Here is a 15,046-nt window from a genome sequence, read left to right on the forward strand (position 1 = left end):
CATTGAACAAGCCATGACTGTGGGCCAGCTTACGTTAACTCATTTAAACCTCACCATATCCCTGTGTGGTCAGAATTATCCCAGTTTTATAAATAAGGGAAAAAGGGCTCTGAGAGTAAGGAATAATGAGTTGCCCAAATTCTTATATGACTCATGAGGGCCATGCTAGGACTCAAGCCCTGATCTCCCCAGCACACTGGACTCTTTTTTGGTGTGTGGTAGCTGCTGGGACACATTCTCTTGCCTTGTCTCTCCTCTAGTCTCATAACGGTCCTAAGCTTCCCAAATCATTTTAACTCTGATTCTTTTACCCACTTCCAAATTATAAAAACTGAACTTATTTCACATTTACTTCTTTCAAAGAATCACTCAACATCCTACACTAATCTTTCATAAAATGGATTTTGTGATCAAGTAAGTTTGAGGAATACAGAACTTAGAACAGTTGACCCTGTGAGGTGGGTCACGCCTGTAATCCCAGCAATTTGAGAGGTCAAGGTGGGTGGATCACTGGAGGTCAGGAGTTTGAGACCAGCCTGGCCAACATGGTGAAACCCCCATCTCTACTAAAAATACAAAAAATTAGCCAGGCATGGTGGTGGATGTCTGTAATCCCAGCTACTCAGAAGGCTGAGGCAGGAGAATCACTTGAACACGGGAGGTGGAGGTTGCAGTGAGTCAAGATCGCGCCACTGCACTCCAGCCTGGGTGACAGAGCAAGACTCCATCTCAAAAACAAACAAACAAAACAAAAACAAAAACAGAAAAACTTAGTTTTTTTTACAGTTTCTTTCACAAGCTATTTACTCATGTATTTATTCATCCTTTTATTCTGGGAGAACCTCTCAAGGGTCTAGTTTTCCACAAAACTACCCATCTTGGTAGTGTGTCATCTTGGGCAAATCACTTTACCTCTTTGAGCCTAAGTTTTCCATTCTACATGTCAGACTAAAGATATTCTAAAGGTCCCTTCAGCTTTAAAACTTCCATGATATGGGCCCCACCCCCATGCCAAATCCAGGCATTTGTGCTACCACTATGAGCTTGCTCAGGGCAGCCTGAGATTTTCTGAAAACCATTCATTCATTCATTCATTCATGGAACATTTATTTATTGTCAAGCACTGTGTTAGGTTCTGAAGATAAAAAGACGAGACATAAATAAGACAAAAAAGATAAACTATCTGTCATCTGGAGGGGAGACATATATGAACTGATGATTAAAAAAATACATAAGAGTAGAAATATGCATAGGTAATACTGACACACATGAACTGATGATTTTTTAAAAGCTCAGCAAGAGAGAAGTAGAAACAGTTATAAGTAACAAAGACTCATGGAGGAGCTGCCTCCTATTTGTGGGAGTTGTGTAAGGCCTAGTTGGAGAGAGAACAGCCAATCTGGGTCTTAAGGGATGAGACAAAGGAAGGGAAGGTACTCTAGGCAGAGAGTAAACAAGAACCAAAGAAAGCATAGAGAGTTTAAACAGCATAATGTCTGCAGTGATCTACCAGAGTTTAGCACTGCTGGAATATAAAGTTATAAAGTTCAAGGCAGGCGACTCTGAGCATAACGTTAGAGGAGTAGGCAGGGGCCAGATGTTGAGGGCATTCTCTGTCAGATTCTTGAACTTCATCAAAGTGTGTCAGAGTCGAAGAGCTGGAGCTGGTGGAAGAGTTGAAGCGGGGAAGTGCCATGTTCACAGCTGCATTTTATACTGTTGTGTGGAAGGCAGATGCAAACAGAGATAGGAAGACAAGTCTGGAGACCACTGAAGGTGTTCAGAGGCTAGGTAATGAGTGCTTGGACTGAGAGAATAATGGGGAAGCAGAGAAAGGAATGGATTTGAGAAATATTTAGTATTTAGTAGGTGTAATCTGCTCAGTCTGGTGATTGATTAGACGAAGAGGGCAAAGGAGAGGCCATCACCTTCTAGTTTGGATGATTAAATATTTGATGTCAGTATAAGAGGAGGTGCTACTTTATGGAGAAAAATGAAGTGATGTGATTGGTTTTGAACCTGCTGAGTGTAAGGTCTCTCTAAGATATTTGCAGATATCTTAAAATTTGGAGTTGTTATACCACAACCCCATTTTGTGCATCAAACTCAAATGGAGGTTTCATTTTGTGTAGAGGACTTACATTTAAGGACTACTCCACATTGCCATTTATTTGATTTAGGTGATTGGAATATTGGAAATAAATGACAATTTTATTTTTAATAAAATACGAATATCAATTAAAATCATAAATAATTTCATTGTACTCATTTAACCACAGAATTATGAGGCAGGTAATAGACGTGTTTATACTTATTGGCTTAAGTCTCGTTGTTTTTAAGAGTACAGTCAGCCCAGAGTGAGACTCCATCTCAAAAAAAAAAAAAAAAAGTATAGTCAGCCTTCTGTATCTGTGGATCTGCATCTGTGAATTCAACAAAAAATTCCACAAAGTTCCAAAAACCAAAGAACTTGTCACGCACCAAGTTCTACATTGTGTTCACATGAATTGATGTGTAGGTATTGTATCAGGTATTAAAAGTAACCTAGAGCCGGGCACGGTGGCTGACGCCTGTAATCCCAGCACTTTGGGAGGCTGAGGCGGGCGGATCACGAGGTCAGGAGATCAAGACCATCCTGGCCAACATGGTGAAACCCCGTCTCTACTAAAAATACAAAAAATTAGCCAGGTGTGGTGGTGGGCACCTGTAGTCCCAGCTACTTTGGAGGCTGAGGCAGAAGAATGGCGAGACCTCGGTGGCGGAGCTTGCAGTAAGCTGAGATCACGCCACTGCACTCCAGCCTGGGTGACAGAGTGAGACTCTGTCTCAATAAAATAAATAAATAAATAAATAATTAGCTGGGTGTGGTGGCGGGCACCTGTAATCCCAGCTACTCGAGAGGCTGAGGCAGGAGAATCACTTGAACCCAGGAGATGGAGGCTGCAGTGAGCTGAGATCGGGCTACTGCACTCCAGCCTGGTGACAGAGCAAGACTCTGTCTCAAAAAAACAAACAAACAAAAAAAGTAACCTAGAGATGATTAAAGTATACAGGAAGATATGTGTAGGTTATATGCAAATACTATGTCATACCATTTCATATAAGGAACTTGAGCATCAGCGCATTTTGGAATCTGCAGAAGGTCCTGGAACCAATTCCCCATGGACCCCACAGCACTATATGTATTGTTGAAAGAAAATAAACCTATATCCACTCGTGTAGATTTATGTTTTTTACTAGTACGATCAAACATAATTTAAAAAGTTTTCTTTTTACCAAATCCTTAACATCTGCGTAGATGAATTTAAAAGATTATAATTCGGCCGGACGCAGTGGCATGCGCCTATAATCCCAGCACTTCGGGAGGCCAAGGCAGGCGGATCACCTGAGGTCAGGAGTTTGAGACCAGCCTGGCCAACATGGTGAAACCTTCTCTCTACTAAAAATACAAAAATTAGCCTGGCTTGGTGACAGCACATGCCTGTAGTCCCAACTACTTGCCCAGCTACTTGGATGGTTGAGGCAGAAGAATCGCCTGAACCCGGGAGGAGGAGATTGCAGTGAGCCAAGATGGTGTCACTGCACTCCAGCCTGGGTGACAGAGTGAGACTCCGTCTCAAAAAAAAAAAGGAAAGAAAGAAAGAAAAAGAGATTATAAATCTACTTTTCTGAACTTCATATATGCCAGGTGTTCCGGGTTCTGCAATACCTCAAAGCCAAGAAACTAACTCGTCACTTTCCCTGCTGTCATGGTGAACTGAATCATTTTCTACATGGCTCTTCTCATGTATTTCTCAATGCACTATTTAAAGCATTCCAGCGAATAGATTCTGCAGGATCTTTCTATGGGTTAGGAATATGGTCTGCATAGGAACTGGCCCAAATGTTCCTCACTGGAAGTTGATATCAGCATGAACCAGATCCCAGTGTGTGGGGCTCTATCAGCAAGTAGGTCTATACACACTGGAAGCAGGTGACGGGAATGTTAAGGGAAAAGGGGGCTGATGAAAGATGAGAAATAATAAATGCAAGAAAAAAAGTCTCTTACCAGGCTCTTGTTGTATTTTGTGGTTGTTTTTAAACCAAGTGATCTGAGGCTCGGGGACACCATTAGCATGACAGTCTAAAGTGGTGGAACTGCTGATGGCCACTGTGTGATCACTGAGGTTTCGCAGGAGGTATGGTGCTTCCTGATCTAGTGAAGAAAGAAAGGGAGTTGTGATTACTCGTCAACTTTATTCTTGTATTGTCTGTGCATATCAACATTTAAAATATACAGAGAAACAGCAAAACTCAACTATTAGGTTTCATTTGCATTTGTTCACTTTCTCTTCAATCATTAACCTGCTGCTTCCACTTTAATAAGATGCTACGATAAATTGAAATTTATTACAACACCGTGAAATCAAGGACTAGATTTTGTATTTTTAGATTTCAATACAAAGGCTTTTGCCTAGCTAGCTAGTTTCCTTCCTTTTTTTGAGAGGAGCTTTTCTAAAACTCAAGGATTTTGCATAATAGTTTAGGAGCTATAAATCAAAAACATGATTTTGTGTACAGTCTTGTAATGATTTTTATATAAATATATAGTGTTGTAGTGATAGGCTAATATAATTTTGTGTGAGTTTTGATCGATGTATTTGTGGGGGCGTGTTTGTGTTACTCAACTGTCAGTAACCTAAGTTGTAAGGCAGCAGACCAAACAGGAGAATTTCTTGAACTTTGAAAGCTTTATTGGTTCTTTCCTTCCTCCATTCCCTTCCCAAATGCAAGCAACCAAAGAATTAATTCAAGAGGCAGAGGCACAGATTTGTAGTTTTTGCACTATATAATAGTACAAATATTGTATTTTATATTATTTTCTCTTAAAACATACAAATATGATACAATACAATTTATTTTAATAAAATGCCAACCAATATAGTACAACAAAATGAATTCAATACATTAAGATGCAATACATTACAACATTAAAATCCCACATAAGAACAGCAGTACCCCCAAGGCCCCCAATGAGTACAGTATATCTCTAATGAAGTAGTCAGTCAGTCCTGCTGATGTGGATACATTCTAGTTAGGAGGGTACTGGATTGGTAGCTAAAGCTTCCAAGGTAAAAAATAAAAACAACTCCTAATGTCTTTCCCACCCTCCCAAGTCATTCCTTTCCCCTCTTGTTGGAAATCCTGGACCAGAAATCAAAAGAGTTTTGGCATAACTGACATGTTCTCTGTCACTGTCTTCAATTATACAGTATGAGCTTTCTCTGCCCATTTTCGATTTCCTCATCTTAGTGTACTAAAACTGTGAAGGCAGCTTAGGAGTGATGACAATGCTACAAAGATGATACATTGCAATGGCCTTGATTCCATGTCCCTGCAGGGTTCTGCCACATCCCAAAGCCTTTCTCTTTTGAGTCCTGCAGGGCAGCTCTCAGGATTAGCATTTGTTAAAGCAATTTAGAAATCCCAGGTTAAAATGTATATTATCATATAACTTTTATAACGTTGTTGAAGTAGTATATCATGGCAGGGTTACTATCTGTTAGGAGAAACAGATTTCTCAATAAATTTTGATTTCTGTAGCTTATCATTAGTCTTCTCATTTTATAAAAAATGAAATCTGAAGGCAAAAAAGTGTGCTGAAGGAAGTGCTCTGATGTATAAAAACTTCTTCAAACTAGTGTAGAATGAATGATAGCAATGATCCTTTTGCCTCTTTGAGCATGTCTTTCCTATCTTATCTTGCCCACTACGCAGAACGTTACAGTATTTCTGTTTTTGCATTGGGTGCTATCTGCCAAACAGCTTTTCCTAATTGAAAATGCAGTCCTGTTTAAAACCTTTGATTTATGACTACTTGTACATGCTTGCTCATTACAATTTTGACATTTTTTACATAGTAAAGACCCCAAACATATCAGTGAAACATGACAAGATCATAAAGAACAGTATCTTATTATTATTTAATCTCTTTTACAGTGGCAAGCCAATTTTGAAATATCTCATTTAAAACTCAGACCCAATTCACTGAGTTATACTTTTAATAACTTCCTCAGCACACTTACTATTTCCCATGCATTAAATATGATAAAATAATCTATCACTGCCCATCGGTCTTGTAAAAAGGAAGTCTGAATATAGGGCCCACAACACTAAAATCGTGTTTCTAGCTACAAAGTATAACATCATCAACACAGACACGATTTGGACTCCCTGACAGGTGGATTGGAAAACGATGCTTAAAGAGAAGAGAACATTTTAACATAAATGTCATTAAGAATCCCAAAGGCCTTATTTGTACTACACAAACTTCAGATGATAGAAGCAGCAACAAGGCTGCAGAATGTACATGGGACTCTCAATTAAATACAAGGTTCACATAAACACTCTGAAATATACAGTAATATGCATTTTTCTTTGTACCCATTTCTGAAAAATGTTCTATGTTAAAAGTCTCACTTTTGGCTAGTTTCTAAATGACCAATCAACCCAGGAATCATATTTTGTCAATTCTTACTTTATACATTATAATAATCTATTTTGACGTTTTGAATACGGGAGGTGCATTGAACCCATATTTCAAAACCTGTTACTTGATGGAAGTAGGTAGTGGCTTTCCAAAATTTAGCAGTGTAGCTGATCCCTTCAAATTGAGAAAATCAGAATTAACAGACATTTCTGCTGGTTATCAGTAGCCAAAGATAGCTGCCCACCAGGTTCTTTCACTTTTCAGTGTTATGGCCCCAGAGATCTGCCAGGTCACATAAATACACAGCTTCTATCCTCCGTTTGGAATGGGGACTGAGGAACCAGCCTCACACCCCCTATTCCATTTCAATTATTCCCCATTTTAGCCTCCTTTTTTCTACTTTTTTCTTGTCCCCCCCCCACCCCCGTTATCTTCACCTCCCTTCATACCCCAGGGTAACATACCCCCAGGGTAACTAATAAAAAACAAAACCCACCCAAAATTTTCTTAAAAAAAAAAAAAAAAAGACTCTCCAGAAGGATTAATTACACAGTGAACAACTAATACTCTATGGAATTCTTAAACTCATCTCTTGGAAGTTCTTAAAATCATCTTTTGTAAATACTAACATCCTCCCCTCCCCATAAAAATTGCAAACGGGGGAAGGAAATGGTAGGTTCTGCATGTCCAATTCACCATTTTGTTTTCATAAAGATCCCTCAATCATTCTATTTGCTTTTTTAATGTTAGCAACTATTAAGGCCCCCACGTTCTATGGTATTAAGGCATTGTTTCCTGAAGGAACACACTAACTTATAATGAACAAAGACACCAGGCCAAAGAGCCATAGGTAAAATTTCAAGATACAATTGATTTTTCTTTCCTTTGGGCTGACAACTTCCAGGTTACTAATTGTTTTCAGAGCATTTGGGGCTCCATAAAACTGGCATTCTGGGGAAATGCTATTGTTTACTCTTTCACGTTTGACAAAAGCAATTCCCACGTGAAAGACAAGTTTAGCCGTGGGACAGAATCTGTTACCTAAAGGAGGAAACAGTCTGGTGAGTTCCCAAGCTTGAGAAGTTGTCATGTTGTCACCTCCTATTGAACTGCCCAGCCACTGTGTTTCTCAGCCATGGCTATTTTGGTCATTATAGTTTTTTTTTTTAATAGTTTATGCAAGTCACATATAATGATCAATCATAAATAAAAAAAACCAGAACAATGCAAATTAAATTGGTGAAAAAGTCATTTTCCCTCAAATGCAAGCTTAAAACAAGAGATTACAACTTCTCTTGATTTAAAACTGGTGTGTATTTTTAAAATTACTTTGAATTCTGCTTCTATAGTCTTGCCGCTTCTTAATCCCCATAAAAATCCTATTAACATTTGCATATGGAGAAAGTGGACCTTTTTAAAGGGCAAATTTTAAATTTACATTTAGAAGAATGCATTAAATCTCTGGTTACAATAGCCTTTATTTCCTTGATAAATTGATTGTGGTACACCTTTGAATGCTGTCATTTTCACATGATAAAGTTCCTTAAAATAATAACCAGAGGACAGGAATATTCAAAACTAAAGCACGATCCACTTTCTTTCAGGTGCCATCAATAGCCGTGCAGTGCAGTCAGAGACAGCAAGGAGCAAACCCTTTGCTAGGCTAGTCTACTGTGGCACTAACTGCGTAATTACCTGAATCGCAGGAGAGGAGGGAGGGGACATTGATTTGGATGGACTCCTATAGTTCACACTGAGATAAACCTTTACTATCTCTGAATTACACCAACATCTTGCACCCCTGGGGCCCATTTTAGAAGCTCAAGTTCAAGATTAATTGTGCTTAATGTAAAAAAAAAAAGCATTTTCAAATAAATAAGCATTATAACTTGCTATCCAGGTGCTATTTACAAATCAAGAGCAGATGAAATAGTCCCAAATAAAACCAGGCAGAAGTCCGACAGAGTCTCAAATTCAACTGTACTCATTCTGAGCTGGAAAATTAACTTATTCGTGTCCATCTTTGGCAGAAACCAGCATTTGTTTAAATTATTCAGTTTGTGCAGCTTCAACACTTAAAAATAAAAAGAGGTTGGCATCAAAATGGAAGGAAAGGATCATCCCAAGTTGTTGTTTATCAGGCAGGAGAAAACAGCAAGAGCAACAAACACAGAGAAGGCAGTGCAGGGATCGTCCAAATCCAAACGTGCACCAAGTCGGCCCCCCGGAGCAGCCCCCTCGGCCTGAATGGGGGGCCCAGAGCTGGGGCCTGGGGGTCTCATTATTACTCCGAACTCATTTTGGGAGGAGCATCTCCTCTGAGCCTGAAAGTTAGCAACAGTGACAATAAATCAAGATGATATGAGACAACTGTTACTTTTTAATGAGTCCTTTAATGTTTTACATTACTTTGTGTGGTACAATCATTCCTTGTGCTTTTAAATTTGGAGATCCGAGAGAAAACAGCCTTTTTGTTGCAGTGCTCACCTCTGATTGTAATTTCTTTCTTCTGGAGGATTTCTTCCCCTGTGTATACATTCCTGGCTCTGCAGGCATAGGTGCCTGAATCTTCCATGGAAACATTCATGATGGTAAGATTAAGAGTGATGGAGTGCTCCTTAGTGATGGCCATTTTTTGCTTGCTAATACTGTAGTGCATTGTTCTGTTATTAACTGTCCGCAGTAAAATCCAAGTAACGTCTCTGTATAAGAACTTGTTAACTGTGCAAGACAGTTTCAGGTCCTCTCCTTCCGTCGGCATTTTTTCCAAGTTAACATGAAACCCATTTGGCACATCTACAAAATAAGAATAAAGAACTTCAGTTAACAGAAAAATCAGTGTCTTTTAATGAGATATTCAAAGATCTTAAGAATTGTTCGTGCACAAATTCTCTCAGCATCAGCATTAAAAAGGATGAGTATCTGGGGTAAATGAGAAAACGTAGCAGGTGGGAATCAACTAAGTTCATTCCATCAGAAGTGAGGTGGGAAATGCAAAACAGAACAGTTATCAGGATGGCATTTGCTCCTGATTCACTTGAAGTTGCTCTTCAAAGTGGCATGTTTTTCCAACTTGGGTGTTAACTTTATTTCTCTTTTTTTTTTGAGTCAGGGTCTCGCTCTGTTGCCCAGGCTGGAGTGCTGTGGCATGATCTCAGCTCACTGCAACCTCCACCTCCAGGGTTCAAGCAATTCTCCTGCCTCAGCTTCCAGAGTAGCTGGGATTACAGGCATGCACCACCACACTGGGCTAATTTTTGTACTTTTTGGTGGGGGTGAGGTTTCACCATGTTGGCCAGGCTGATCTGGAATTCCTGGCCTCAGGTGATCCATTCTCCTCGGCCTCCTAAAGTGCTGGGATTACAGGCATGAGCCACTGTGACCAGCCTCATTTCCTATTTTTAAAATCATGTACAGTACTCCTACTGGCAAGTGACACTGGCAAGTGGGCAAAATAGTGAAGTAACATAAGAGCAATTCATCCTAAAAACCAAAGGCACACTTATGGTCAAATTTATCCAAACTAGTTTGTGAACAAGTGAGAATAGGAAGTCCTAGGTAAAGTGTCAATCAATTCCACTTTAGTCCTAGACTTTTGCAGTGAGAAGCAACTGTTATTCACTATCCTCTTCCTGCTCCTGTCCCAGATTACTTGCCCTGGTCCGGCAAAGACCACGGTGGGCCAGTGGCACAGTGGGCCAGAGAGGAGCCCACTGACTTACTCAGGACTTCTTTTATGGGGATGGTTCTATTCAGACCTGAGAGAGCAAAGATTTCTTCTGAAAATGCGGACAACTAATCTGGAAGAGTTGCCAGATTCTAAAATGGGGGTGATAGAGGGGTAAAGAGAATAATTTTAAAAATCAAATTTACTCTCAAAAATATTTTAAACATGTTCTGAAGGTGGCTATGTCATTAAAAGCCATTTTCTCCAATGTCGATTCCCAGCTAATCTTTGTGAAAAGAAAATAAGTCTTGGGACCCCAAAATCACTAAGCTAAAGGGAAAAGTCAAGTTGAGAACTGCTTACGACAAACCTGCCTCCCATTCTCTTCAAAGTCATCCCTCTGCTCTCTGAGACAAATGCATACCTTATTGCCTCCGTTGGAAAGGCTAATCAGCAACTCAAAAGAATGCAACCATTTGTCTCTCACCTATCTATGACCTGGAAGCCCCCTCCCCACTTCGAGTTGTCCTGCCTTTCCAGGCGGAACCAGTGTACATCTTACATATATTGATTGATGTCTCATGTCTCCTTGAAATGTATAAAACCAAGCTCTACCTCAATCGCCACCTTGGGCACATGTCGTCAGGACCCCCTGAGGCTGTGTCACAGTCATGTGTCCTTAACTTTGACAAAATAAACTTCCTAAATTGACTGAGACCTGTCTCAGATATTTTGGGCACCTTCATCTCCATCTCCCAGGTGTCTCTGTCAACACCCCACGAGCTCTTCCCCTCCGCATGCCTAACCTGGGCCATCAGTTCACTTTGGGGCTGAGAATTTCTTAGTATCATTTTGGCCCAGTCTCATGGGAGGATTTTAAAAAGTCTGCCGGCCCTGAACTGACCCGCTCTCAAAACCTTCCCATTGCTTATTACTAGTGGTGTATCTGCATTTGAGCAAAGAATTTGGGCCAACATCTTACAAAGTGCTTTGAAGATGAAAAGCATTATGTTATGCTATTATTATTATTATACTTTGCACACAAAGCTATAAAGAAACCTTTAAACGTTAAGGGGACAATAGTCCAAAATTAGATATCATATCAACTCTTTCCTAAATCTCACTTTGCTTGTTTTTCTGATTTTTCTGAGCTTTGGCTTTATTATAAAGTGTCACGTCTGAAGAAATGCCAAAGTATTCATTTGGAACCTGGGAGCGGGGCGTAACAGTGGCTTATGAAGCCATCAGTGGCTGAGGAGAGAGGATACCAGTGGAGGTTTTCCTGCTTTTAAAATGAAAATCTAAGAATGTGCCAGAAGATGCAGGAGGGGCAGCTGACAGTCACTTTTAAGATAACAATAAGGTGTCAGAAATAGTTGCTCTAATTCAGCATCTTTTTATATTTGGGCCATTTTCCAAGCATGAGGAGTAAAACATCAGCCATCAACTTTTACACGGATACTAGAGCAGAGGTATTGTGCACTGGTTGCAATCGACTCTTAACAAGACCACAGACTTTGCATTTATGAGCTCTCATCCTGGTAGTTAGAACCCAAGTGAGCCCAAGTAACACCATTGAGATCGTGTAGAGAGTTTCTATTTACTTTAGTGATTTGAAACTTCCTGTGGAAATAGCTCACAGGTTTCCTGATGGAAGATTTTGTTTATCTTTGCCAAGCACCACCAGGAATCTCAAAATAAAATGCATTTAGTGACATTGGGAAACCAGGGAGATAAGGCAGTGCTGTTCCTGTTTCACCCTCAGTAATTGCTAACACACCCATAGTCATGCTGAGTGCCAGCAAAACAGCAAAAACACACACATAGGAAAAGCAAAGAACCAAATTCGTTTTGAGGCCTGTTTCTTATACAGGGGACATGGTCACTGAAGCTAATTTGTTATGTTATCAGACAGCCTTTTAGAAATGACTATTTCTCAGTCTCACCCCTTTGGTATTCTCTTTCGATCCATGGAAGATGATAAATAAAAATCCCGGAGGGATTTTTCTCCTTAATTCATGTTGACTTTTTTTTTAGTCTGAGTACAAAAACAGACCCAAGAAAGAATTGCCTTCTAACCCTCAAAGTGAAAACAAGAAATCTTCCCACACTTAAGTATCTGTGGCGAATTCAGCACAGTCATCATCATTACCAAATAATCCTCATCCATCTAACATATTATCACATCCATGGCATCTTATGAGGTGTCATGGAGAAGAATCAACCCTTGCTCAGAAGAGGCATTCAACCCAGGGTTAGATGAAAGTGTAATCTATTTATAAAGGTGCATACTTGGGGGTAGATATTTCAACTGAATTGGATCAGGCATGTGCATTAAGTTCACAAAAGGGACAAGCATAGGAATTTAAAAGGATGCCAAGGATCTCATTTGTTGGGTAAAAATAAAGAAGGCTCTACTGCCACTGAAGAGTGGAAATATTATTTAAAAAGAGAGTGAATGGTTACCAGGAAGTTCTGCTTGTTTCAAGTGGATGCTATGTACAAGTGTGTGCCAAAGTGTGGAGTCGAAGCAGTCAAGGATTCTAATGGCCACAGTTTACCATTTTCATCAATTTGGAAGGCAACTCAAAATTTTTGTTGTTGTTGTTTTTGTTGTTGTTATTGTTCTGAGGCAGGGTCTGGCTCTGACACTCAGGCTGGAGCGTGGTAGTGCCATCATGGCTCACTGCAGCCTCGACCTCCTGGGCTCAAGTGATCTTCCCACTTCAGCCTCCCAAGTAGGTGGGAATACAGGCACATGCCACCAGGCCTAGCTAATTTTTGTATTTTTTGTAGAGACAGGATTTTGCCATGTTTCCCAGGCTGGTCTCAAACTCTTGTGCTCAAGCAATCTTCCCATCTCAGCCTCCCAAAGTGCTGGGATGACAGGCGTGAGCCATTGTGCCTGGCCCCAAGTAACTGTATTTTAAGGGCAACATGATTGAAATGAGGACCAGTAAAGATCCAGATCTAGACAAGAAGAGCATTAAAATTTTAGACAGGCACTTTTAAAGCATTACCCTCACTGAGTCAAGTATAAACACTGAACAAATATATGTTCATTTTTAAAAAAAAATAGACATATGAGGTACAATATTCCTGAGTCTTTACTCTCATCTCTAGTGACAAAGATTTGAGTGAGAGAAAGATAATAATTATTTAAAAACTAATAATGAATGTAAGCAAGTTAACCTAATATCACAATCAAAACCAGAACTTTTCAGGACTGGTAGAAAAGGATTAAGGGAAAGTATATTACAGGCAATGAGGGCTTGGTTGGCTGAACTTGTGTCAGTTTTAAGATTAAAGCTCTTGGATTTCTAGAGGAAAAGAACTGTGAGCTTCAAGTAGGTATGTCTGAATTGAATTCTCACTTTGTATGGATAAGCCTTGGGATCTAGAAAAGGTTTCCACCCCACCATGGTTATACATTGTACAATATGGTGAGAGGTAGGAGGGAATTTCTGCCTGAATTCAGCAGGAGATCACCTTTATCAACTTGCGCCCTTTCAGCAACAACCATGGGTAGAAATATGATGCAGCGATGAGACTCTGGGCTAGCCAGATGTTGGTGCTGTGACTCATGCTAGGCATCGATTAGCTTTCATTGGGAACACTGATTAATAAGGAAGTGAGCATGATGTTCCCCCCTTCTCTTAGCACATCCTCTTCCAGTACTGCCCTCAGACCCAGGCAAGAAGGATCCCTGTCGCAGCTCTGTTCTGGTCGCAGCTCTTCCCACAATGTGAAGAGTTTATGGGGCCAAGTGAGCATGCCTACCCACAGCCTGTGTCACTCCATTCCTATATCATGCTCCAGGTCCCTGGGATCTCAGAATTCCCTATAAGGCTGATTTAAATCTGCTTCTAGGTTGGCTCTTCCCTAGGTCTGGCCTCCTGAGATCAGACTGCTTGTCAGTATTCACACCTTTGGGTCTGTCCAAGCAGTGGCCAAAGGAGGCTATCTGTGAGGGGCATGGGGAGAGCTTAGATGTGTGGGCTGGGAGACACCACACACGGTGCATGGCCCCTTGCAGTGTGGACAGGCTAAGGGGCGGAGAGGGGAGGTGGGTGATTTAGTTTTTCTGCACCGCCAGATGCTGCCACGATCTGCTCTGGAATCTGGGTAGTCTCAGAGCTCTAAATTGATCCTGACCTCTCAGGTCATCATGAAAGTATATTTGTCCATAGGGGGCTAAAAGGTATTTAATGGCTTGTTTGCTTGATGTAGAACTTGTCAGTAGTTAGACGTATGGTTTGTGGGCCTCCACTGGTGCTCTTGTCTTGGCTCGGAAAATGTCAGGGCAAGCCTGTTCTCTTCTCTCCACCTATTCAAATCCCACCTTCTCTCCTCCTATTCGGGTCCTGCTTCCTTCTCAGAGGCTTACAGCTGCACTGTCCCATCTGGTACCTGTGAGCCACATGTGGCTTTTGAGCACTTGAAATGTGGCTACTGTGTCAGAAGAACTGAAGCATATTCAGTTTATTTGATTTTATTCAAATTGATTTAAGTGTAAAGTCTGAAGCAGTGTGATATTTTTTTAAAATACTGATTACATATTGAAATTACAATAGTTTGGATACATTGGGTTAAATAAAATTAATTTTACTTTTAAAAAAACGTGGTTACTCGAAAGTTTTAAATGGTATTTGTGGCTTATATTATATCTCTATTGGACAGTGGTGGCTTTAGAAAGCAAGCTTATCTGTCACATTACCTCTGCACATAAATTTTGATACTAGGGTATATGTAATTTGACATTTCTTCTGTGTTTCTTTGGTGTTAGAACTGTGTTCCTAGAAAGACAGGACCTCATTGATGTTCCTCCAAGTGCTCAGTAGAGTTGAACTGTACCATTTAACTGTGCTGATTAAACTGTTACAAAGTTATTGAATGTTCAGAACAAAACA

At 40.3% G+C, this 15,046-nt stretch overlaps 1 protein-coding gene across 3 annotated transcripts in view; it reads right to left on the reverse strand.

Annotated features, from left to right (window-relative positions):
• FLT1 (fms related receptor tyrosine kinase 1) overlaps window positions 1-15,046 on the reverse strand; it is a 196,848-nt gene that overhangs the window by 80,721 nt on the left and 101,081 nt on the right. For 2 of the 3 annotated variants that reach the window (XM_055244574.2, XM_055244575.2), the window contains exons 13-14: window positions 8,957-9,265; window positions 4,049-4,195 (exon numbers count right to left, since the gene is read on the reverse strand). In XM_055244574.2, the coding sequence (XP_055100549.2) occupies window positions 4,049-4,195; window positions 8,957-9,265 (456 nt within the window). Of the gene's footprint in view, window positions 1-2,151; window positions 2,370-4,048; window positions 4,196-8,956; window positions 9,266-15,046 lie in introns of those variants that run through there. The other variant, XM_063619208.1, reaches the window with a different exon arrangement.

This window comes from Symphalangus syndactylus, chromosome 15 (genome assembly GCF_028878055.3).
Source record: "Symphalangus syndactylus isolate Jambi chromosome 15, NHGRI_mSymSyn1-v2.1_pri, whole genome shotgun sequence".
NCBI classification, from domain to species: domain Eukaryota; kingdom Metazoa; phylum Chordata; class Mammalia; order Primates; family Hylobatidae; genus Symphalangus; species Symphalangus syndactylus.